Source organism: Larus michahellis, chromosome 1 (assembly GCF_964199755.1).
Source record: "Larus michahellis chromosome 1, bLarMic1.1, whole genome shotgun sequence".
Classification (NCBI taxonomy): domain Eukaryota; kingdom Metazoa; phylum Chordata; class Aves; order Charadriiformes; family Laridae; genus Larus; species Larus michahellis.
In genome coordinates this window covers 138,637,683-138,664,561 of record NC_133896.1, presented here as the reverse complement: position 1 = coordinate 138,664,561, position 26,879 = coordinate 138,637,683, and the positions used below count along the sequence as shown (strand labels likewise).

At 43.1% G+C, this 26,879-nt stretch overlaps 1 protein-coding gene across 3 annotated transcripts in view; it reads left to right on the top strand.

The window, feature by feature from the left end:
* Window positions 1-5,144: 5,144 nt before the first annotated feature.
* Window positions 5,145-26,879, top strand: part of REPS2 (RALBP1 associated Eps domain containing 2) — a 103,798-nt gene continuing 82,063 nt past the window's right edge. The window contains exon 1 of one of the 3 annotated variants that reach the window (XM_074605684.1): window positions 5,145-5,464. In XM_074605684.1, the coding sequence (XP_074461785.1) occupies window positions 5,255-5,464 (210 nt within the window). In that variant the 5' untranslated portion in view covers window positions 5,145-5,254. The remainder of the gene's footprint in view (window positions 5,465-26,879) is intronic. The other 2 variants (XM_074605673.1, XM_074605665.1) reach the window with 2 other exon arrangements.

Sequence of the window (26,879 nt, the reverse complement as noted above, 5' to 3'; positions counted from 1 at the left end):
CCTTTAGGAACCTTTGCCCTTCAGTACCAAGCCAGGTGTTGGGGTAGTTGTGGAAGGCTTTGCGAAATTCCTAAGTTAAAGCACAAATGATAGAGGAATCACATTTTCTAATGTGGTTTGTTGGGTGACCTTTTGCATCTACAGAATGTGAAAGTAAGTGGGTAATCTTTCAAAACTAAAACTAAAAAATAACAAATATGCACCTAAAATATTTTTTTTTTCAACTTCACATGAAGCCATTATTTTAAAATAAATAAACTGCCAGGGGCTTTGATGGAAATTAATGGAAATGAGTCTGTACTTTCCTGGAAAGTTACCTAAAAAGCAATATGCTATTTTTGGCGTTGCTCTTACAAAGATGTGTGCATGGGCTTAGCCTTATGCCACTAAAGCTCGCACTACGCTACCTTTGTAAAAGGACTTCATAAAAAGACTATTCTAAACACAACTGGTTGTGATATTACAAGTTACAAAACTTTCCTATAATTGTACATACAAGTAAGTCAAAACAATTCAAGTATTTATTGTTTGCTAGAAAAATAATATCAGTTATGTAAACTGGATTGAAATTTGACTTATGAAAGTATGTTTTAGATCTGTGTGTGGTCCTCCTTCCCTTCCCACACAAATAATAATTATGTGGATATTTGTCAGATATTTTATGACATTATTATTCTCTATTATGTCCTCAGTTGCTTACAGAACAAAACTGACACGAACTGCATCTTCCACAAGATGCTCAGAGAAGGCAGTTTTCACCTATGACGCCATCTAATTTTTGCAAACAACAAATAGATCAGAGCAAGGAAACAGCTACTATTTCTTAAGGGTTTTTCATGCATTAGAGGTATTAACAAGCTGGAAAACAGGAAACCAAATTTTACCATTCTCTAGGAATTTCTCCTGTTTTTCCTAGAGGTGGAATATCTTCATGCAAGCAACCATGGAAAGAATAATAACAGTATTCGCATGATGAATCGATACATGAAACTACAAGCTTGTCAATTATATTCCAAACATGCCTGATGCCGTGGCTGGGAAACCCGCCCCACCAGGGCAGGTTGCCATCAAAGTCTTCTTTCATTTTGCAAAAAGAGTATAATGAATTGCCATCAGGAACAACGAGGGAGATTCACTCAAACTGATTTGGGAAAAGCTAAATTACGGTTTTGCAGCCAACCATTTGCCTGTGTTTCCGCAGCTTCACTCGGTGGTTATGTGGGGTGTTTTCACTGTCAACGGGAAGCAGCTGCGGGACAGGTCTCGCGCCTTTTGGGCCAGGGCAAGTCTGACACGCTCTGAACCCTAAGATAAGTGAAGTAATGTACAAATTCGATTGACTGATCCTTGGCTGTACGGCTCAAATAAAAGTTGTTCCCAGGATTCCCTGAATATTGGGAGGGATTTTTTTACCAGTGATTATGTATTGTATGACATATTATACATGGCAATTTATATGGATGACTTCATCCTGAGGAAAGACATACTCATCATACATATTACTACTATTCCTATTGGCACAGCTTTGGAATTAGTATTTCCTTCTTTCTATTTTTTTTTTTTTTTACTACTACTTCAGTCTCGCTCCCACACGTGATCACACAATTGTTTGCAGGACTGCTGCTGGCTGCGTTTAGAGTAAGTCATTGCGTTATTATTTGGGTGGGGTGGGGAGGGAAGGAGGAAAGGACGACCACACACAGATCTAAACTATAATTTGATAAGGCAGATTTCAATACAGTTTACCTTACGGACTTCATTTTTTTTTCCCAGCAAACAATAAATACTTGAATTGTTTTGTTTTGCTGATATGTAGCATTTCTCAGTTATAGGGAAGCTTTGTAACCTGCAATGACATCACAACTTCCCTGTACACAGGAAGCTTGAAACTCTCTTCCTACGATACTTGTCTGGCTTCTGTTATCATGAAGTGCCTCTCGGTCTGAACTCATGTACCCTCACAAGAACTTTAAACCACGCAAGGACCGTCAGTGCACTTGCAGAAGGCACAGTGGACTGTATAGAAAGCGGCTCAGGCACCCAGGGGGGGTTAAAGCTCCCCGTAAGTATTGGGTTCAATGGAGTATGTCGCTCTGGCTGGTATTGCCGAGGGCTGAAGGACACCTGGAGTGCAGACACCTGCGCACTCCTGGTACTCCCAGAAGGTGCACTCGTGCCCACGGGATGTTCAGGTCACACCTATTGTGCCAATAAGCTCACACTGATACTGCAGAAATGAGAGGCATGGATTTCCCTGCCTCCTCCCTCAGCTTGTGGGGGTTCACTTCTTTAGCATCTTGGAGGCGACAGGTTGGAGATTACAATACCAGGGTAGAATGGTTTTGAACACGGCCATCCTGTCTTTTTTGATGAAGTGGGTCATATGGAGAGAGGAATGCAAGTTTTACCGGTCAAGAAAGAGCAGAAAATTGTCCAATGGAGGGGAAAAAAAAAAAAAAGGACCCTAGAAAAGCATCTGTGTTTGTTTGCAGTAAGAGATGTGGCTGGTAAGACAGACTATTGTGTTCTGGGACAGTGGGTGTTTCCAGTATCTTCCTGCCACGGTCCACTTTAGAAATACTTAGAAAAACTGAGGCCGACAGATCAGCAAAGGTCAAACGGTATCTGCTGGGGTGTTGGAGAAGGGAGTATTTGTTGTGATGAGACATTAGCGTCACAAGTACTGAGCTGGTCAGTTATCAATGAGCATTTTCATGCATGGGAAAACGCACAATTAGCACAAATTGTTGACAATATTTTCCTTTACTTGTCAGCGTAACATCTCTCTTGTTCCAGTTCAGCTGTAAGACAGCTGTTCTTCCATAAGTTAGTTTCAAGATATTATTCTATTTTCATGATAGTCATGCAGTTAAATATGGCAACAGTTAGGTAAAGCCCTACGTCATCTCCACATTGCTGGTACCACGTCCTCTGACGAGTATCTCGCACCTGACTGAAGACACAGAAAAGGTCCAGCAACATCTTAGGACTCTCCAGGTGAAGAACCCAGCAGTCGAGGGGTCGTTCGCTCTCTGCTCTGCAGAGCCTTCTCAAGAGGACTCACAGAATTTTTCTGAGCTACTGCAGGTCTTTGCCACTTTAAGTCAGGCTACGAGACTCAGTTTCTGAAATACACTTGCCCTCCTTTCAAACAGTACATTTCAAAATGAGAAAATACCTTGACAATCCACTGTCCCTAAAGGAACAAAAATTTCTCCATAACACCCCATCCTTAAACACGATCATCAGTAATTCACCCGCCAATAACTGCAACTATCAACCCACTCAGCGTTCCACACATTGAGAAGACGGGCACAGACCTTCAATTCGGATTAGGGGAACTAAAGGTTTGCGTGTTTTGTGCAGGTGATAAGGAGGCACAGAAGCATGGCATGGAGAGGATAAAGTAGTTTTAAAAAGATTTAAAAAAGAGATAACAGGTCTTAATTAACAAGGATGGAGGTGATGAGACAGTAAATTTTTTTTGGCTTTACAGACCATAAATTAAACTGATTGATAGGTAGCAATTTTAACTGAAGTAACCCTAATCTAATATTTTCTAGTAAAAACATGATGCAAAATTATTACATTTGGATTTTATACTTTGACAGAATTAATAGTAAACAAGAGTATAAAAATTAAACCACTTTGACTTCCTAAATGTTTTGTGTTTAGGAACGTGGCTAACAACGTTAGCCACATGTCGCTAACGGTGCAGGACTGCAAGCAAATAGCGGGGAATCCGATTTCTCCTGGACCAGGCTGTCTCAGCACCAAAGCTGCTGTGAAGAGGGCTGTTGGCTCTGCTGCAGGTCATCGGCATGCACAAGGATCACCTTCAGGTTGATCACATTATTCCTTGAAATGCTGGGAGGAAAGGCTCCAAAAACTAGTGTGAGACCCACAACCATCCTCTTTGTCGGGATGTACTCAGCCCTCCCACCTTGGCTTGTCACTTTTAAGGTGGTGCTCGACCTGTAGGGGGAACATTTAGTGTCATTGCTGACAGAGGAGTAATAAAGAGGATTTTTTTCTCCATAAACAAGGAGCTCTTTGCCCTTCATGTTAAAGGAAAACCTTTGGAGAACTTACTGCCTCTAGCTCTGGAGTCTTCTGTGTGGGGAAGACATGAACCTGTTGGATAGAGTCCGGAGAAGAGCCACAAAAATGATCAGAGGGCTGGAGCACCTCTGCTATGAGCACAGGCTGAGAGAGTTGGGGTTGTTCAGCCTGGAGAAGGCTCCCAGGGAGACCTTATAGTGGCTTCCAGTACTTAAGGGGGACCTATAGGAAAGATGGAGACAAACTTTTTAGTGGGGGCCTGTTTTGATAGGACAATGGGTAATGGCTTTAAACTAAAAGAGGGCAGATTTAGGCTGGGTATAAGGAAGAAATTTTTTACGCTGAGGGTGGGGAAACACTGTCACAGGTTGCCCGGAGAGGTGGTAGATGCCCCATCCCTGGAAACATGAACCCTGGTCAGGTTGGACAGGGCTCTGAGCAACATGATCTAGTTGAAGATGTCCCTGCTCATTGCAGGGGGGTTGGACTAGGTGACCTTTGAAGGTCTCTTCCAACCCAACACATTCTATGATTCTAACATGGTGAGATGTTCATCAGTCACATCTGATCCACCAAGATCCATCATTGCCTGTCCTTACTGCAGCACCCACGCTGCATTTCCAGCAGCCGGGTGGTCCTTTTGGACATGCTGCTGTGGAGGCCCCATCGCACCCGCGGACAGAACCGAGCACGTCCGCGCTCTGGCAGCCGTCCCGGGAGCGGGAAGCCCCAGGGTGAGGTGGCAGGGACACGGCGAAGATGGGCAACTGGGCGGCCGCGGCGTGGGCCGTGCCCAGCCGGGCCCTTCAGCCGCCTGCCGGGGCTTGACGCCTCCCCACCCCGTGAGGGTCCCGGGGCTGGCGGCGGGGGCAGGCGGTCGGTAATTCAGCTTAAAGCCAAACCAACTCGGGAAAAGAAAAACAGAAAAGGAGGAAATAAAGCTGCCGGGGTGGGGGGGGGGAGAGAGGAGGAGGAGGCGGAGGGCCGTGGCGGGCAGGGTGCGGGAGCGGCTGCGGGCGGCCGGGGCACTGCGGTGCCGCCGTCGGCCGCACCGGGCGGGGCGGTGGCGGGGGGAGGGAGGCGGTCCCTGCACCTTCCCCTCCGCAGCGCGGCACCGCCTCCCGCCCGTCGCCCCCCCTCCCCTCCCGGCGGCGCGGCTCCCGCTGCCCCGCTCCGCCTGCGCCGCCCCGCCATGGAGCAGGGGCCAGCGGGAGGGTCCGCCGCCGCCGCTGCTGCCGCCGCCGGTACCGGGGGTTTGCTGCTGCCGCTGAGCGAGAGCGAGCAGCAGCGCTACTCCGAGCTCTTCTCGCGGTGCTGCCCGCCCCCCGAGGCGGCCGCCGGGGGCAGCAGCGTGGGCGAGCTGTTCCGGGCCTCGCAGCTGCCCCCGGACACGCTGCACCAGGTGGGTCGGGCCGGGGGCGGCCGGCTGGCCCGCGGAGTTGCGGGGTTTGCTGGGGGACGGGGGAGACACGACGCGGGACGGGACCCGCGCCCGCAGCGCGGCGGGGGAGGCGCCGGCGCTGCCTCCGCCGGAAAGTTGGGGGTTGCGGGGCCGGTGCCCTCGCGCCCCGTGGCCGGGACGAGCGGCGGGAGCGGAGCGGGGGTCGGCGCGGAGCGGTGGCGGCGAGCGGAGCGGGTCACGGCTGTCCCTGGTGTCGGGGGGCTGCTTCGTGTCCGCTTGCTCTTTCCAGCCGAGCTGCTTGCCACCGGCGGCGTTGGGTCGCCCCGCTGCTGCCGCTGCCTTCCAGGTGTCCGTGTGTCGGGGACAGGCGATGTCCTGGTCCTTCCTGCGCCGAGACGGGAGCCACGGGGCTGGGCGACCGGCTGCCCGCCGCCCGGTGGCCTCCGTCGCCGGTCTGCTCTCTCCCGGGTCCTGTCGGTGATGCCATTAACTTCCTCAAAAGGACCCCCAAATGTCACAGAGACCGTCCTGCTCGCAGAGCCGTAAGGGACATGCCGTGTCTTTAATTCTTGCCTTATCACTGATATATATATATAAACATTTTTTTAAATGTTGTTTCAGTGAACAAAATCTGTAGGTAAAACAAAATCTGTAGGTAAAACAAAATCTGTAGGTTAAAACGGCGTTGTGGTGTTTGTATGTCTGTTCTTGCAAGCAAATACATTTAGGTATTAGGAATTAAGAGGCTCTGGGGCCATCAGAGCAGCAGAGTCCCAGAAGAGGTCCCCAGCAGAGGCGATGGCGCAAGACCCTCCTCACTTTTGAGGAGGAGCTTGGTCAGGGTGTGAGAAGGGTTCTTCTGCCATCCGGTTCTTCTGCCATCCAGTTCTTCTGGGCTTGTGGTCTTCTCTGCCTGCGGGTTAGTAATTTGGCTAATGCACCGTAGTTGCACAATACTTCTGACAATAAACTAAACAGAGGTAGGGTATTCCTGGTTTGTTTCTTTTCTTTTTTTTTAATATATTTTATTTTAGTTTTGTTTACAGGAATTCTGTTTCTTCAGTAGTCTTTGTTTACCAAGCAGAAAAAAGTTGTGTTGAAATTGAGCTGAAGTATAGTTATAATTTGGCACTGTCCGAGGGTAACTAAACTCTACTGCTTTCCGGCTAGCTGTCAGGTCTTCTCATAGTGACTTACATAAATTCGTATTGCACAGGTGATTCTGAACAAAAACGATGGTATTTTAAGGATATTTTTCCTCTCTTACTTGCGGTGTTCACCAGATCTCTAAAACAAAAATGTTACCAAGCACCATAGTATTGCTTGATTTTGAGCCACGCTGCGGCCTTGGTCTTACAGGTGAACTGACCTGTGAAAATAAAGATTTTGCACAGATCTAGCACCAAGACTAAGTCTTTTGCACAGAGGAAGAAGAAAGCATTTAATTTCAAATAAGAAGGCATATTTAAGAAACTTGTTAAAGCCCTGTTAGTAAATTGTGTGACTTTGGCATTAGTCACTTCATTTTCCAAAGAAGTATGGAAAAAAACCCCCTTATTTTTGCTATGTAGTTCCTTACCCTGTCATTTAAGTGTAATTTATTATCATGGTCTGTTTTGGGAGTCATTTTGTTAGTTATGTGTGACTTAAGCCTGGAAATGTTGGGGTTTTTTAATGTTCTTGTTGTTTTTTTACTATTTTAGATTATTTCCAGGTATATTTACGCTGTGAGGAGAATGTTACTGGGAAACAAGGCTGTAACTGGCTTCAGGAATATTCAGATAATAAGGCCTGTGGGATCTGGGGCTGTTTCTCTTCCTCCTTCCTGCCCCCCCCCCCCTTCTTTATATGGCACTAATCACAGTGGCGTTCTGCTCTATGGCTAGAGCTCCTGTCTTCAAAACCCACCGCTGTCAGGTATTCTTACTAACATTTACCAGGACTTAAGAAAAAAAGGAATTAGTGTAATGTGTTTAAAAAAAATAAAATTAACTGGAAATGTGGATGTTTTGATAGGGAAAACCCCACAACATTGTTTGAGAGATTTGCTGATATTTTGTCTTTTGTCATCCTCCAGAAATGCAATCTAATAGTTTCTGTTTAAAAACCCCTACCATCCTAACAATGATGGGAACAAGGTACAGAGGTTCATGGTACGTGTTTTCTACTATTTCAGGGAACACCTGTTTTAGGCAGAGGCAGGTTGTTTGGCTTCAGATAACGTATTTTTTGTGAAATAACTGTTGACCATGAAAAAGTTTTCTTTTTTTTTTTTTTTAAATTCTTTTTAAAATCCACACCTGTCACAATTAGTGCTTAGTACGCAGGCATCCCTACTGACCGACTGAGAAATGGTTGTGTCAAGTTTTGCCATGCCGGAAATGGGGTGGTTTGGGTTGGAAACCAGTTCTGGATTTCTACTAAGCAGAGCTGGCACAGTCCAGAAGTTCCCTGGCCCTTGTGTGGGCTACAGACTGTTTTGTAAGTGATGTGCAATTCACAGCTTTTTCTCCTCAAGGTTTTCATTGAGGAGCAGTTTTACAGATTGATATGCTTCCAGAACTGGCATTTAGTGCCACGGCAAAGACTTGAACCTGTGCTGGTGTCTTCAGGTGTTTGTAGTTGTGTAATAAGTGGGATGAAGCTTTGAGAAAGGAGCCTTTCCTTTTGCGGTCTCTGATTGAGATTTGAAGATGCTCACAACCATCACGGGAAATCTCCTTCCACCTTCCTGAACTGTAACGGCAGGGTTTGTGATCTAGACAAAAATCACGTGGGTGGTGCATCCCGGCTGGAGTTTTGCTGTTGAATATGGTGATTCCTGTGGGAAAAGCGGCGACGCGTGCTCCCAAACAGCAAACGGGCAAGGGGTTTTGTTTGGCTTAAGGGTTACTTGGCTTGATCCAAGAGGTTATGTAGATGAAAGAGGCTAGGTAACAGGGAGCCGGTAGGGAACGTGAGAGCATGTGCCAGAAGAGGAAATGCTGGAAGAAACGGAAAAAATCCAAGAGCAGCCGGGTCAGTAGGAGCAGATGGTGCGCACCCGAGGGTCCCGCATCTTGCTAAGAATGAGGTGATTTAACACAGATTCATCACACCCAGGCTCATAAAAGCCAACTATTCTGCTGCGCAATAGCCTACAGTAGAGGTTGTACCTATAAAGAAGGGATCGACAAATTAACTCCGCAAAAGAGTTGGTTCAGTTCTGGAAAAATGGTTGGAGTTAGCACTAAAATTAACAACGTCAGACACTTCACAGGATGGAGAAGAGGGCATGACAGGGACAGGACAGCGTGGTTTTTGTGGGCTGTATAATCATACCACCGCCCTGTACTGGAAGTCTTCAGCCAGCCATGCAGTGTGGTTAAAGGCAGAACCATTAAGATTTTATTTAGTCTTGCGCAGAGCCTGGGGCAGATCTTTCACCAGGGCCTTTTAAAATAACTCTGCAAAATGTCTATAATCCCTTGCATGAAAGATCCATGCAAGGATTGTTTTTATTTTTACAAGGAGGAAGGAAAAGACCAGTCACATGCTGTGCAGTTATGGAGACTGTCAGAAACAGAAGAAACTGAACAGCATCAGCCAGATTTATATTTACTCATGTTGGTCAAGTTGAAGATCTTGTTCCCTAAGTGTTGGCTCCTAATAAAAGGAAGAAGAATTGAATTTGTGCAAAGGAAAAAAAAAATCGTGAAAAAATAAATGTTTTGAACTCACTGGGGCCACAGAAACATCACGGAAGCAAAGGTGGTCCCACAGGGTGCCTTGTTACATAGCTCGGTATTGATCTCTTGGGGTTGGTCTCTACAAGTATAGCCAAGACTGGCCAGTCTGGTCTCAGTAATGGTTCATTATATTTTTTTTCCCTTGTGCGCTGCGATGTCAATACCCCACACCAGCCGCTGTGCCACAAGGTGTCAACGATGGCTGGTTTGCCTTCTCTCCCTTTGGGCAAGCAATTTGCGACCCCGTTTTGAAGTTGGCCGCTGGCAAGTACAGCCTCAGCTCCTGGAGTCTGGGACCCCAAAGTGCATTTGTTAGGGGTGCCAAGCGCCAAGGGGCTGACGTCTGCGTGGATTTCAGAGAAAATAGTGCTTTATAGAGTCATCAGCTGCCGATCAGCAAAGGGGAGGTACCTTGTCCTAGTTTTACTGTTTGTTGGTATTGCTCTGTAGGTTTTTGTCTGAGAAATTATGGAGCAGGATGGGACTCAAGATTTACACTGAAATGCTTATCTCTTTTTATTAGTTTTTGACTTATTTGATTAATTCTCACTTGGTTGCCTGATGATATCTTTAATTCCCGGTTTTATAAGCCTTAACCTTATTTGCGAACTTGCGCTATCAGCACAGAGATCCAATTTTCTTAAGAAAACGCATTCTTTCCTCTGCAAATGAACACACTGTGTTATTTTGAGCTCCGAGGATGACAAGTACTAATTGTATGATGCTGGAGCTGCACAGACGCTGCATTTTTTTTTTAGCTGGGACTCTTCTTCCAGCTCTGTGTGAAGAGGGAGCGCAGACCAGCGATTTTGCTTTTCTTCCCTGGGCTTCGTGAGTTAATTTGTGTTTATCGTGACTTGTCTCTATAGTTACAACTCTACAGTTTATCTGTATTTTTGTGTTCAAAAAGCAGAAGTGTGAATAGATTAAAAAAAATTTGTGAAGTTGATACTCCTTTGGAAAAAAGCCAGTAAGGGTTGGCTTTTTCATACTTTTTTTTTATACCATAAGCATAAATTAGTACCTGCATGATAGCCAGGGTGGGACTAACTGTCTGCCTCAAACAAGTAGAAAAGAATAAGAACTGTGGCAGTTAAAATAGGAGCTTTTTGAGTGAGGAAAGCGTGGACTTACCATTACTTTACAAAAGATAATATTCGCTCTGTTGTGCCCCTTGACAGAATTTGGCATTATGGTAGTGCTGGAAATGCGATTTATCTGACCGACTAACAGTGAGTCCATCAAAAAGTGACGTTGGGTTAGAGTACACGTGGAGAAATTACATCCTACTGACCTCTTAGAGTCAAGAAGGAACAAAAGGGAGGGGACAACTCCACGTAAGTGGTACAGCAGGAAGAGAAAAGGAAAACTGACATTTCAATATCAATGTTTCTGGCCATGATCCCCCAAACTGTCATTGCTTTTCTAGAGTCACAAGCAAACTTGTGTTTATATAAGCAGGAACATGCAAAATCCAGATGTAAAAAGCATAGTAGTATTATTTATAAATAAATAAAAACCCCAGAACCCCAAAACCCTAAATTATACCAAAGGATAAAACTTCACCTGAAGCAATCTTGATGATGTATTCCATTAAAAAAACAAAACAAATTGAAGTCCCAGTACATCTTTAAACTATTGTTTATCCTTTAAACTATCATTTAGTAGTCACTGCTTGCAAGATTAATAGTTTTGAGTGCCTCAGCATTGAGATACACAGGAGAAGATTTGTAGAAGCTGTTCCTTCCCGAGTGCGTTTCAAATCACTCTGTAAAACCAGAGACTCCTGGACCTGCTTGTCGCAGACATTCAGCGGGATGGTCAGAATTAGCCTGGCCAAGGCCTGCAGCCTTCAGTAATTAACCCTCATTACAACCAAGTATGAATGAATTAGTTTGTTTTCCAATAAAATAGTGCTTTGCTGTGGCAGTGATTTAAAAGAACTCTACAAGAGGGATGGAGGAAAAAGATCCATTGGGATGAAAACAAGTAACTTTCTTCATGAGAGATTGCTACAGTGTGAAGGAGTGATGATGAGGAAAGGTTTGGGTTTTTTTTTAATATAAAATAAGTGGTTTTGTCATGATACTTGCCTAAGTGCTGTGGATTCACAAAACAGTTGAGTATAACCTCTTCTACTCATGCATAGATGTACAGCAATGTGCTGTCAGTGTCGTGATGTTTTTATACAGACTGACTGATGTTGTCCTCAATCTGTTTTGCAAAGGAAACGTTATACACAGAATTCAACTACTTCAGTGGGTGAATCTAGCGCAGGTACCCCCCGCAAAAGAGGGTTCCTATAAACTCTGAAAGCATGAATTTAGCTGAGCTGAAAAACTCAGCCAAGGTGGATTCATGAAAGGTGGAACAAGCGTTTCTGTGACAAGGAATCAGAATAAATAACCTATTTAAGTTTAAAATATTACAAATTGAGAAGTACGTTTTATATAATATTTGTAAAGCAAGATTCTTTGATGTATTAACATCTAAACATACCAACAGTATGGCAAAATAAAACATTAATGAGCAGAATGTGCTAGTTCAACTTTTTTTAAGACAGTCAAACAGTTGAACAGCTGAGTGAGTGGATAATTAACTAGAAAAGGTTGCTGGAGTAGAAGACCAACTGTGGACAAATTGTAATCCCCTCTTCTTGAACAGAGGGAATATTTTCTTTTACCAGCGTATTCAGGAGCATTATTTGGTGACCACTGCGTAAAATTGAGAACTCTGTTGGGAAGAACTCTTCCCCCCCCGCCTCGCAGTTTAGATACGATAATGATGTGGAAGGATGTGGTGGGATGAGAGCCGTTAGTTCTGTCATCTGGTAGGACACAGTGACCAGAAATAGTCAGCTAAATCACTAACTGCAGATCATACTTAGTTTATTTACGGAAGCGTTTAAAAGACAAAACATGTTTTTATAGACTTCCAAATGTTTGTATACATGAGAAAAGTGTGGTTTTCGTTTTCTAGCAGAGGAGGATGGTCTGTGTATTTTTAAATGAATTCCAGTTTTTATCTAAATTTAACTTTGCGTATATCACATGTACCTACACGAGTAGGCGTAGCTCTTTTTGAAGAACGATAAAGGAGCAAATTTCTCACAAAACAAAAATTAAGATGTATATTAAGCTATGCGGTTGCTTAAATATGTTTTAAAATGCTGCGTGTTAGTAAAAACAGAAATGTTACCATATTAAAAAAAGTAATAAAAAATAATCTTGCTTTAATGATGTCCAACTGATGAGACAGGTCTTTATCTAGAAGAGTAACCAGGTAGTTCCAGTACGTACCAGCAATGAAATCAGGGTCTGAGATCTCTGCATTTAAATAATATTTAACTTATTTCTCCCATGAATCTGCCTTGCAAAGGTTAAGATGCTTGGTGCTGCCAGTTGCTTTAGCTTGGGCGGTGGCTTTGGAGCGGAGTGCTGAAGAAGACATCTCTGACCGGTGTCCCCCCCGCGGGTTGTCACCCCGAGCAGAGCACCCCTGCCGTGTGCGGTGGGCTCTCTCCAGCTGGGACAAGGCTTGCTTAAATCTACCCCAAGGTTACGGGTTGCCTGTTGGTTCAGCGTTGTACCTGGATGAACCGTTCGGTGGCCTTCCTAATGAACAGCAATTACTCAGCAGAGCTGCAAGAGTGCCCCGCTTACAGCAGCATGATTAGCAAATGTCTTCATAAAAACAATTTCTTGAGAAACTTTAGGTAGCCTGACTGCCAAAGCACATCTTCAGTGTTTTCTTCTGCTTCTTCCTTTTTGATCTCTGTGATCTCTGTTTGTTTGTTTTTTTTTTTTTTTTCCCTGCCCTGAGCAGTCTTCCCCCCCACCCCAAAAAGCTGCAAATGGTTCTTCCAGCATCTTACCCTTGCATCTGTACAGCCCTGCCATCAGAACGTGCGCCTCGGTAGGTCCTCTTCTCTGACAGGAGGTGTTGGGCAGCTACTCCTTTGAGCAGAGCCATACTTGAAATGCTGGATTCAGACCTTGTCATTCTCACTGGCTTGGTGGCACTGAAGGTTTAGTGTTGGCTAATGGGAAACACTTGGCTGAGCTTGAATTTAGGCTGTCTGAACGTGGCCCGTGGTGTCTGCTCGCTCACTATGGTATGAGTCATGAAGCTGAATTCTACTTTCAATAGCAAATGTCTCTAGCATTACTTTATTATTATTATTATAAATTTTAAGTGTTTTTTGGCGTGAGCCTTTCAAATTCATTTACTTGTGGGTTTGTTTTTTGTGGGGGTTTGTTTTTTTTTTAATCCTTTCTTCTTAAAGTCTCTTTCCACACCAAGAAACATTAGATCAGCTTTGGCATAGGTAACATTTCACATTTCATGCATTATTTACTTCTGGCATAATTTACACAATGGTGTCCTATGGAAGCCAAGATGATGGGCTTTCAGAATAAAACAATGTGCCTAATCATTTGCAAAACAGGATGGCTGCTATGGGCTAACAAATGCAGTCAGAATTATTTTGTTACCAACAGTAACAGCAGTGGAGCAGTAAAAGGTGAACTACTCGGAGGTTTCAGATGCGAAAAATAAAAATAAATGGAGAGGGAGGCAAAAACAACTCAATAGTGTGATTTATGAGTTGTTTTTTTTTTTTCTTTCCTCCTTCTTTGAATAATTGCTGCCTTTGTAAGAGCATCTGTATGTTTTAATAGACATAGGTTCCCTTTCCTTTACTATGTACAGATAGAAATGCAAATACAAGTCGTGATGTGGAATGTGCTATAAAATGCTGGAGTACTGTGCAGGGGCACTGGAGATGGTGTTGTCTTTGTCTGATGTTGCTGCTTTGACGTTCCTGTGCTCTTTAGCTGGATTGAGGACGATCACTTGGTTTAGACGCAAACAAGTAGGTTCTCGCTGGCTGAATGACGCATTTCAACACACAAGGTGCAAGCATATTGGGTGAAATGGTGATAATTTTAGGGTTTTGTATCGTGGTGTGGAAGAGAAAAAAATTAAGCTGCTTTTCCAAGTGATGTGTTGATTCGAACTAGAGGTAAATGGGGTATAAGATCAAGGAAGGACAGAAAGTGTCTCTACACACACCATATGCTGTGGAGTTAGCTCCATGGTACACCTTCAGTTAAGAAGACTTTAGACAAGTCTTGAGTCTTCAATATAATCCATAACTCTCAAGTAGAGAAGGATTTTAATTTGTGATATTGATTAAGATAACTGCATAACTGTAGAGGATCATGTCTTTGGGTATTTGCTGCATTGCCTTTAAAAGTACCTGCTGTAGCTGTGAGCGCTAGGGAAATGAACTCAGGAATATGCCAAATGTGATAAAATGGGATGGGTACAGGGCGCATTTTTGGGGTAGCCAGTTTAGAAAATCCTATCCAAGTAATTACTGAAGAAAGAAGCTCGTTTGAAAAAAATTGATTTTTGATGAGATGGGAGATAAGTCTGTAAGAAATTTCTGGTTGTGGCAAAAATATATCTTATGTCACAGAGTCTCTGTTTTCTTAGTATTAGTTGGGTCTCGTTTTGACTGCAAAGCAGAACAAAACCCAGAATTATTTTTTTGTGGGAAATGACAGGATTTCTTCTGGTTTTCTAAGACAAAGTTAACTGAGAAACGTTCGCAGGAGATGTTGCTTTGGAGATGTTTAAAAACCTGTAATTTATTGAACTAAATCAAAACACTTCGCTTTGCACTGCTTAGGTCTTAAAGCACTGTGACATCTTAAATGCGTAAATTTTGGGAAAGATGTCATTCGTGTACATCATCCCTTGTTCCTTTCCATTCGTTAGAGTAATTCTGAGGTTACACGTAGCGGTGATGGTGGCCAGGCAGCTTGTTCAGAAGGGAGACTGTGGTGCCTCAGAAACGTCATCTGCTGAGTAGCTGCAAGGGTGTGAAACATCAAAACTACAGCTTCCACGGGACTCTACGGTACCTTTGTATTAAGGCAGCCTGGAACAAAGTATTTCATTTCCTGGCAGAAATTTGAAAGGCTCATTGGATTCTGAGTGTTGGTTTTTGTGGTTTTGGTTTTTTTTTTGGGGGGGGGGGGGGGAAGAAACTCAGTATTTTGCACTATTTTCAGTTAGTCTACTTCAAGATGACTAGGTCTGGTGGCTGCCATCTAACTGGGGAGGATTTGTCAGGGTTTCCATGTGTGGTGTTTTTGTCACTTCTTGGATACTAACTCCTGTGATTTTTAGCAACTTGAAGAACTTTCTGCTGCTGCTTTCAGAATGAGGACTGTGAGACACCAAGTGTCCGATCTGCCACGCAGAGTTGTCCATAATTGATTCTCATTCTGAGAAGTAAATGTTTAAATCTCTGAAGAATGAGGTTTTTTCTATCATTGTTGGAAGTTGTGTAAGACCTAGATAATTGTAGCTGTTAAGAATGTTCTCCTATGTAGCTATGTGGACATGTCCCATATGTCCTGGTTATCTGTTCTTCTCTTCCGTCAACTTTGAATTCAGTGTTAATGGTACAAAGGGGTCCTGAAAATTTTTCTTTGGACCCAAAATGCAGTAATTCCCTTCTTAAACAGAGTAAGAGGAAGAAGCTGAATACAAGGCTATTCCAAAGTGAAAGTACGTTTCTGTAGGTCACTGTGGGCTGACTTCTACCTTACTGACCGTGTTCCTTTATGGATTTAGTAACTGTGAAGTTCCTGCCTCCCAGCAGCTTTTTGTGCTTCTGGTACTTATATGGGATTCCCTTATGGTTCTGGTAGGAAGTGTAAAGAACGGACAGGCTAAAACCAGTTACCTATTGTAAGAATGTGAGACAAGTGGAGACCTTATCTGAGGATGAGGGAACTGGGAACAGGACAGCAGTGAATCTCGTTACAAGCAGTGGTTGTGAACGAGACTGGAGAAGCAGCTTGGAAGAGTCAGCCAGGTGGCCAGTGTGTGTACTGGGGGATGTCTGTTTTGGGAGAAGATCAGAAGGCAAAAATAAATAAATCCCAATTACGTTGTTAACTGCTGTTCTCTGTTGTTGAATAGTAAAAGGCAGGAACCAGGAGGCTGTTTGTTTCTGGTTTTTATTAGATGCTTTAGATACCATGGTGATGAGCAGGTTATAAATACAAATGTCTGCTGCAGATAGAAGGTGAAACAAGCTGGAACCTGCTAACCTTTAAAAAGGGATAACGTAAGGTTTAGTATTATGCTGATATCTGAAGCTTTCTACAGAGGCCTTGAGTAGTCTCATGAAAAACCTGTCAATAGTAGAATCATAGAATGTGTTGGGTTGGAAGGGACCTTTAAAGGCCATCTAGTCCAACCCCCCTGCAGTAAGCAGGGACATCTTTAACTAGATCAGGTTGCTCAGAGGCTCATCCAGCCTGGCCTTGAATGTCTTCAGGGATGGGGCCTCCACCACCTCTCTGAGCTTGCACCCCTCCCCAGACAAATAAATCACCCCCAAAACCTCCCCAAAACAAACAAAAAAATATTACAAAGCCAAAATCTTATCTGGTTTTTAGGTTGAGTTTCTTGTGAGATGCCACCAGCGTTAGAAATGAAGCAAGCCTCAGCTTTCTGTTTTCTACACCTGGCATGTGCTGGAGGTGCACCACTGGAACAAATAGTATGCTTAAGGGAGGGCGTTTTGCACTTGTATTGATTGTAACCTGCTGCTACCCTTGCTTAACTGTGGACTTTTTTAAAACCAGCACTGAATTATTATTTGGGAGGTATAGTATACTTATAAAACAATACAGCTGGGAAGTTGTGCCTGTCAGAATGTGTTTTGAGTGCTGGGAGAGGAAGGCAGGGTACCTGGTATCTCACAGCATGACAGGTCCCAGGGTCAAATACTTTTTCAGGACGAGAAAGAGCAGCACTGGGCAGTGCTGCAGTTGGCAGGAAAATAAGTCTTAATGTTATTTACATCGAGTTATCAGTCCCTTATTTTCCTTCTCGCACTGTCCCCCTCCCAGTCAAATTATACTAATTATTTCTCTTATTTGATCTAATCTAAGTCAGGGCTGTCCTTGAGGAGGATATTCTCCAAAGAAATATTTGTCCTTAGGAAATACTCATTAGCTGGTTTTAGACTGCATTATTTACCATACATATTTGATTGCAAGGGAAGTGTGCTAGAGGTAAAGCTTTTAAGTCAAGTCTAGCAAGGCACCTTATTTGAGTATAACTACTGAATTTAAGCCTGCAACAGAACAGGGCACTCTGGAATTGGAGTGAAGGTCTTCTGTTGAGATCCTGAAGGACGGGTCTTAAAGTAAATATCTCCGAGTAGGGAAAACATCCAAAAGGGCAAAAGTAGAGGATAAGTTTGTGAATTTTTTTCCCCTCCCCCCACTGTATAGTTTAAATTATTTGGCAATATCTAAATGCAAGTATTAGTAACAACCAAATGAATAGTGAGACAGGCGCAGTAATACTTGGGTCGTCCTTCTAGTGACTTGGTCACTCAAGGGTCTCAAAAGCTCAGGGTTTTAATGAGTTTCAAAATACAAGTGTTTGACATTTTAATGAAGAGGAACAGTGTGCCAAGGGCTGTAGATGTGAAATACATTTAAAGAAGTGGATGAATAGTGCTGTCTAGTTTTCCATGTTCCTGATTCCCTTCCGTATGGAGAATTCTGGTAATATATAGTATAAATAAATAGATAGCTGTAGCATTGTCCTGTGGTCAAATTGGCATTTGCCCAGAACAGCGCTTCTGCAGCATGGTCCGGTTGAGTGACATGGTTTGTATGTGACTCTGCACGGCACAGAGAAGAACTTTGTTTGGAGCGGTGAAATTATTTGGGCCAACTCTAAATACTTGAAATTTTGCTTTGCTTCCTGATGGCTGTTGCAAGACAACACATCTCGCAAGCAACTTTGTACAGCAATTTTCATTTGTAGAAGAGCATTAAGCCATTTCAAAACCAGTTCGCTACTGCTGTAAAATGACCGGGGCTATAATTTTATAACAAAGGAGTTCATTGGAGTTGTGTAGTTCCAAGTAAAGGTGGGTTTGAATCATAAGCTAATACACATTGCCATAGCGAACCACTTCCCAAACTTAATGCTTAAAAGAATTTTAACCTAAAATGACTTTGCAGTCCTGTGAAATATATAATGTTTCTGTTTTCTTTGCTGCTAATGTTTCTGTTCTGTTAGAAGTTTGCCTGTCTGTGCTGTTAATACCTTGTTATGATACGTTTCCTTCTTTGTTGGGTTTGCCTTTCCTTGTGGTCCCTTTGGTAGAATTGCTACCAGCGTAACGCTAGAAGTAATTATTTGCAATGGGAACGCTCAGTTTACTCCTTCATGGCAGCAGTAGTTCATTTATTACCAAGGTTGCAAGCAGAATATGAAAGCTAATTATATCCTTGTGTGAACACCCGTCAGTCTCATTAACCATGAAACGGTCAAATGGCTGAAGACACATTTGAGTTTCTGAACTCAAGACGCTACGGGGGAAGGCATCCTTCCTCTGGTTCTCCATTAGGGCTTCCTCTGGTTCTCCATTAGGGGCTTGCTTAATGTCTCACCCTGCTCTTTGTGCAGTGCAAAGTTTCATCTCCTGCTGGGAATGACCTACCAACTAATGGTCGTCTTGTTATCATTATACAGCTAACCGCAAGCTTATGTTCCTGAAAGGTCTTGCCATTTCCTACAAAGCTGTGTGGTTTCAGCACAAAAATGAGATGGTCTCCTTTATTGCCACTTATTCCGCTCCATCTTTGTTAATGTAATCTAAAATTTGCCAATTTCCCATGTCATGGGTTGGGGTTTTCTTTTGGCCTGGTTTTCGAAAGAAATGAGGCTTGTGCAATAATGCTGTTCAGGCTAGTAATGACTTCTGAACCTGTTAACTATTTTGACAAAGCTTCACAGAAAATTGAGAGACTGTGCAGAGTTTCTAAGAGTTACGTGGAAGACCCAAGTCATTTGGTAAAAGAGAACCCTGTTAATTTTCCCGTTGAGGGAAAGGTCTCAGAGTGAACTCAACCCCTGGTAAACATGAAGGAGTCCGCAGGGGAATGTCACCTCAAGACAAGAGTCCGGAGAAATTTGGGATTTGTCAGTTTTGCTGCTGAAAAGCAACTTGTTATTAGAACCGATGTAGTTATTAAACAGTGGCGTGGGCATGAGATAAAAGATGGTGGTGGAACGGCATCCTAAAGTTTCTGTGGCAGTGAGTGGGGAGGGGCAAAAGAGGGAGGCGAGTCTCTCTGTATCTGCTCTGTGTCGCTATTTTTGTGCCCCTCTCTGCCCCCCTCCCCGTCTCTTCCCACGCAGCTCCACCTGCGCTGCTCTTTGTTCCCCTCCGTCCCAGCTGGTGACTTCCACCAGCCAAGAGAGCTGCTGGTTCAGCGTTTCTCTGCATCTGCCAGGAAATAAATAAATAGTGGGAAGGGAAGCGGAAGGGATGCATTCTTGCTCTTTTTGTCAGCTTTACTTAGGGCTTTTTTTTTTTTTTTAATTGTACGTCTTGCAAAAAATGTATTACTGTGAGAAAATTTCCTTGACACTAGAGCTGAATCCCATCACCTCCTTGGTTTTCTGGCATTAAGAAAATTGGAAGTGCTTCGAAACTGATGCGCTGGAGGTGGATTCTCATTTATACGGCTATTAAATGTGCCATTGCTGTTGAGAGGTTTAATATAGTGCCCGGAGGGCTTGCCAGGCGTTGTGTTTTAATTGCCTGTGCCCCTTGCTCCTGCAGTGCTTTGCAGGGTGGCTGCACCGGCGTGCCAGCAGGTAGCTGCAGCCCGAACTTGATGGCTGCAGGGATTTAGAAGCTGTTTGCCTCTCTGTCCTATAAATTCCCTCTAACTCCTTGGGAAGCTGAAGACAATGTACCGGCACTATTTTAGCTCCTTTTGTGCCAGTACTTTCTCCTAGTGTTTCCAACCTTTGTGACTGCCATCTGCCCAGGAGCTGGAAAGAACATGCCCATTCATTCCTTCCTTTTTTTTTTTTTTTTATTGTACTTAGCCTCAGGGTCCCTGTCACCCCGAGCGATGTCTCACTTATGTTGGGGATTCAGATGAACAGGTGGGTTATACCTGGCACAACAAACAGGAGAGCCCCTCACACACGGTGTTGCCAGCTCAGCGTGTTGCAATTGATAGCCGCTTCTAAATTAAATGCCCAGCTTCCTTGCCATTTGCTGTGTCCTCATTTGTTTGCGAAAGGAGGCATTAATTTCTTCAGCCATGTCTAACAAGTCTAGATCGTTTAGCAGTGGTTTCCCCTCAGGGAGGTTTCACTGCTTGTGGTGCAGGAGAGCCCGTCTCCCTGATTCCCCTTTACAGCAAGGTTAGGCTTTAATACAAAGTATTTCTCTTGCCGTGGATATATCTTATTAATTATCTCCCTATCTATTCCATTCTTAATTAAGAGGATGGTGTCACCTTTTGAAAGTATTTTCAGGTTTTTGTTTATGCATATTTATCTTTATAAAAATCTATTAATTTTTATTATGAGTAAAAATGAGTAGTAGACTTTCCTTAATTTCTTGCCGTGTCTCTGCTCTCTGTTTTTTCTCAGCTTGGAAGAAAAATTTGGCTGTGTTCAAACTTTCATTACAGAAATGTTTGCAGGGAAATACTTTGTACCAAAACTGTGCAACTGTTTCCAGTGGAATTTAAAAATAACAAACACCACTGTTCGTCTCACTGCAGAAGTGTTTCTGCTGATACTAAATCTTGGAAAAAATTATTCAACAATATCTAGTTAGGAACCAAACTTTGCTTGACCGTGTACCTTTTGACTTTGTAAATGTGTTTGGGGTCCCAAGCTACACAAAATGTTTGTGACGTGGTTTGGTTGAAAGACTGCTGGGAATGCAAAATAATTTCTGAGACGATATATTATCGTTAACATTCTTACCTAGGGTTTTGGGCAATATTACTCAATATATATGCCTTTGCTTAAGTTGAACAAGTTTTTAAATTTTACACATTGCAGCAATGTGTTAGTCAAAGACGCTATAAGGCAAACCATGTTGTAGTTCTCTTGGAAAGCTGTGGAGTCCTATATGCATGTGTTTAACCCGCTTGCCCCGTCTAAAGAGAGCTTCGTGCGTGTTCTGAAAACACCAGGGCTGAGCTTTTGCTGAGAAGCAGGACACGAGCAATGGGCCACACACCTTTACCCCAGTCAGCTAGGTCTGCATGTTTGTCCGCTCTTTGCTCTGTTACTGACTCTGCTGTGTTCAGAGCAAGAAACTGGTGGGGAGAAGCACCAACCTGGAGTGGTACTGATTTTTTTTTTTTTTTTTAATATACAAAAGGAAGAGAGTTTGATCATCGGTAAGAGAGGCTGCACAATGACATGGGACTTTGTTTGTCGTTCTTATTTTCCAAGGCATAACAGGGAACAAAAGAAAGGTTAATCATCAAAAGCACATCTGAGGGTTTTGTAGATGTTAGGTGCCACTCAAGATTACGGATGCTTCTGTAGTTTTTTCATAACACAGTGACTGAGGTAGGGACCAGTGGACACAGTCTTGTCTTACAGTACTTAGGACTCTAGTCCTAAGAGCCGCCCCTGTGGTGCCGTCCCTTCATTGCTCCTGGCCTTGCAAGCTGCCTTTTTCATAGGAAAAGGGCAAGGGCAGCATGAGCACTGCGTAGCACTTTCTGTGGACTTTTCTATGGGTTGCATAAACTTTAACTGGTTCAGAAACAACTGTGTCAGCTCGGAGAAGGGGCTGAGCTGCGTCAGCTGTACTGGTCAGACCTGTGAAACTCAGTGGCCAGGAAATGCATCTCTCTGACACCTCTGCCCTTCTTTCAAACCAAAGGGATGCCAAAGCTCATGGGCTATGAAAAGTATTGGGGAGGAGATTTGGTGTGCTGTGAAAACCTCGGCCTCCTCTGTATAGGAATCTGGATTATCTACGGGTGTGTAAAGGACGTTGGGCCATCCCTAGACACCCTCTCCTTTCTGCAGCAAAATCCCGTTTCAGTGTCATTCCTGAGCAATTTGTTAATCCCTGGTGATAACTCTGTAACTTATAGGCAACGTACTCCACTGCTGCCTTACCTGTAGATTTAAGAGGTGTGTTTTTGTGTTTTTTTTTTTTTTTTTAAGCCCTATGTTGTTTATGGCCTGTCTACAGAGGATATATATGAAGAACAGATTATTCCTCTCGCTTTTCAAGCCAACTGCTGTCATGCCTCCTTTTAGTGTAATGTTGCAAACTGTCATTTACACGTTTGGACATTTCTGCAGTGAGCCTTGGGAAAATGAAAGTAGGGAAAACTTTTCTTCCAAGAAACTAGCACTTGCTGATAGGATAGACAAGGGTACAAATGGTCACATCAAATGTAAGAATAAAAGCCATACGGGCATGATTCTTCAGGGAAGGGGGAATTTCCCTGCAGCTTTCCTGTGGGCTCTGAGCGGGGTCCTCCTCGCACCTGAGGCACACCGGTACCTTTTCAAGGGGAGCTGCGTTGCTGGGGGAGGCCCGGGAGGTCCTCCCTATGGACAGGGCTGTGCCACCCGGCTCACCCTGCCACCCTGGGCCTGCATGGCACCGCCTGCCACAACCCCCACGGCAGACGAAACCCACCCACACACTGCAGGGTCACAATGAAGCTGGTGAGGGGTCTGGAGAACAAGTCTTGTGAGGAGCAGCTGAGGGAGCTGGGGTTGTTTAGCCTGGAGAAGAGGAGGCTGAGGGTAGACCTTATCACTCTCCACAACTACCTGAAAGGAGGCTGTAGAGAGGTGGGGGTTGGTCTCTTCTCCCAAGTAACAGGCAATAGGACAAGAGGAAACAGCCTCAAGTTGCACCAGGGGAGGTTTAGGATGGATATTAGGAAAAATTTCTTCATTGGAAGGGTTGTCGAGCATTGGAACAGGCTGCCCAGGGAAGTGGTGGAGTCACCATCCCTGGAGGTATTTAAAAGACATGTAGATGTAGTGCTGAGGGACATGGTTTAGTGGTGAACTTGTCAGTGCCGGGTTAATGGTTGGACTTGATGATCTTAAAGGTCTCTTCGCTGTCCATCAGCGAATTGTGTCCGGGGTCGTTCCCTGCCCCAAGACCATCCCCTTGCCCCTGACCAGGCTAATACATAAAGAATTTGTGAAGATTTTGATCTTGATAAAAACATCTTAGTTTCTACCAAAGCAGGCTTGAAGTTACAGTTCCTACAGATGCATTGAAATGCTGGATTGTATTGCATGGTGTGGGCGTGTTTGCCAGTGGTTTTGGTTTTTTTTTTTTTCTTTCTGTTAAATTCTAGTTTTAAAGACATGGTTGCTGCTGCTAGCGGCTTCCTCTTGTGGTCACGTACGCTCTTTGCCCCTGAAACCAACCTTGGTTGTGGACCAGAAAAGAAGGCCTGTTATCAGAGGCCAGTTTTCAAAGGGGCCTCATTGAAAATATTGGCACCACTCTGTTAAAAATAAACCACAAAACCCCAAAAACCTAGCCCCTCTCTAAGGGAACAAATTCACAGTAAACCTCTTGTTGAGTGGGAAATGTTTCTTATTCATTCCTTGAAAAACGAGCCACATACAAAGCTCATGGGGACAAGATAAATTGGATGGTTGCCATCTTACATGTCTGTCAAGACTTACAGATGACCAGCAATTATGGTGGAAACAATTTCATTACAGAATGCTTAATAAGGAGACTTAGAAAAAATGTTAAACTGTTGGATTGTTTGTTTTGTTACCTTCCATTCTGCTTCGATGGGACTTTTATTCTCAAAGTTTCATTCAACGCCACCTTGTTCAATGTGTTGTTTTTTTATATGCTGCACTCTCATCTGTGGGCTGTGTTGTAGGTTTGGACCCAAACAGACTGTAAATATCTTATGCAGGAATCCAAGTCAAATCCTTTCCAAAGTTTTTGTAGAAAATCAATTTCCTGTGAGGAGTGTTAAGATTTTTTAAGGTTAATACTCCGTGGAAACGCCTCCAGCTTTTTTAGCAAGCTGGAGAAAAATAAATCTTGTATTCTTACGCAATCTGAATTCAATTTGTACTCTTGATGTGCAATAAGTACAATTATGTACCTCATTAAAATTTCTTATTTAAAAGGACAAGAGATTTTGTATTCTTTCAGTTTGAATTAATACCTTTTGACATTGAAGTATGGAGCCGAAGATTTTGAGTGTTGTAAGAATTATTATTATGAACGCAATTCTTAGTGATTTAAAAACAATGAGAGCCTAGGGTATGGTGCCCAAATATTGTGACATTAAAAAGAAAGGTACAGAATACAGATACATTCCATTACAAAGTGGAGTTTAATTGGATCATTTTGCATGACTTGTTCATTGTGAACAAAAGGTTTTCCATATTTCTGAATCTGGAGGAATGAAATGAACAGGTAAACAAATAGGTTTCTAAAAGGGCATGGCTGTTTTAAGAAATCAAGTTATTTTTCTGAAATTTTTTTTTTTAATTTTTGTTCCCAAACTGTTCATATTATTTTTGTGGCATTTTGCAAGCTTTTGCTATTTAATGGAATATTTGCAATTGTCACAATTTTCCCATGATTGTTTGCATAGGAAGATACAAATAAACAGTAGATTTTTGTATTTCTTGCTGTTTATTTGGGAGTAGAAGTGGCATAGTTTGTCTTCATTCGTCAAAAGTAAAACCATCCTGGTTTTGTATGTACCTCAAGAAGATCACCTGAATCTACAGGCGTACAGTTCTTCAAAGCTGTATTTTATCTGTCAGTAGTACCTACCTCCTTTGTGCCAGTAACGTATGTACAGTGTCAGAGATTTGGAATTATTTGTAACATCAATCCCAAACATGGTTTTGAAATTGTAGTGAGTTTATTTGTACACGCCATACATGTTGATAAAAGGTCCTGTGTCCTGCCCCCCTCACCCACCCCAGTATTTGAACAATTTGTACTCACCAGGAATTTTTCAGGGAATGGGGAACTTTACATTCTTTTAAATTGTATAATGCACACTGCTGTATTTAATTGTCTTGTTGCTAGTTAGGGCAGGCAAGTTGTTTTAGTTCAGAACTAACATCGTAGCACAGATTATTTTAAAAAGCATTTTACCTTGATGTAGCATTTTCTATCAAATCTGAGAGTCTTTCAGATAATGTTATGAAATATGTATACGCTGGTTTGTTTTCAAAAGAAAAAGTGCTTGTGGGTAAAAGCATTGAGCTTTTTTCTGCTTGAAACAAATGTCGTTTCTAGAGGCTGAAAATGCTTTCTACGTGCGTTAGAGAACAATTTTCTTAGAAAGTTAGTATGGCTAAGGAGTTGAAGAGAGACAAAACTCCTCCTCGTACGAGTCACTCGCAGTGACTCCGCAGCTGTGGTGAGAAGCAGGTCACTGATGGAGGCGCTTTTTTGGTTGCTTGGCGGATGGGTCATACAGGAGCACGGATGTAAAACTGTCATTTCTCCCCTGCCCCTATAGAAGCCCCAGCAACTTGTAAGGCAAAAAAAACCCCAAAAACCGAAACAAACAGGAAAAAAAAAAGAAGGTAATTATCTTACCTCAACTATTCTTCCCCTCTTTCCTCCCCTCCCTCAGCCTACCCCCAAAACCAGTGATGAAATGAAATCTGAATTTATTTTAAGTATTCAAATGTGCGTGGAAAAAACAGTCCTGCTTTTTGACTGAAGACCTAGTTTCAACAGCAAAATAAAACTAAGCCACAGTTGAAGGATTTCAAGTGAAGAAATGTAGCAGTAATGTGTTTTCTGTTTTATTGAAATATTTGTATTTGGCTGTTATATTTAAACTTGCTTTCTCTTAAGCAGTCAATAATAATAACAGCTGAAATTTGACTTCCTGCTGTAAAGTAAAACTTGAGACACCCCAAGTTGAGGCACTTTCTATAGCAGCATTCTTGCCGGGCAGCAGCAGGTGGGTAGAGCAACATTTGTTAGGTGGGATTGGAGCGAAGGGGAGCGTCAGGAATAGGACTTCCCTTGTTATCTTGCTTCTCCGTGCTTAACAAAGTGGTTGTTGTAAGTCTACTAAGCCAGCAGATTCCTGTGCAAAAGCACTGAGGGAATTAAAAGCTTAAGCGGTTGCTGCACTCTCAGGAGTTTACATGGTTTAGGCAAGGAAAATAGGGGAAAGAGTATACGTTTGTTAAGCACTAATGCTTTTGCTTGTCCTCAGTTAGGCTCCAAACTAACAAAGCAGTGAAGAAACTTGGGGGTTTTCAGCCCATGAGGTTCCCTCGTGAATTCACGTAGGGCCGTTTAATGTGAATCTCTGAGAGAGAAATCTTTTGAATTGTACAGCTCTTATAGAAGAAAAGAATTTCTAGCTCAGTCATACAAAGAGTATGTGCTTGCTAAAATATAAATTTATTAAAAGTTTTCTGTGGTTTCGCTCTTTTTAAAGCTGCTGCACTTTGGCCCCCTTTTGTGAACATGTTGTGGGGTTTCATTGCACGATAAACTATTTGCTCTGCAGGACTCCGGGTTCATTTAGTGCAGAAATTGTGCAAAGTATAAGGCAGAGGGCTGGGAGGAGGAAAAGAGGCTGCTGCCTTTAAGACACGAATTGGCATGCAACACAAGCTCGGGTTTTGGTATCCGGCTTTCATTTACTTTAAGCAATAATTCGCCTAAAGACTTCTGCCTAATTATAAAACTTGTCAATGTTAAAGAACAAAAAAGAAAATAAAGCAATTGAAAGGAAAAATGATTGCTGAATGGTTCATTCACTGTCCTGGTGCATAGGCTTTATTTTCAATACTGAAGCAAAGTA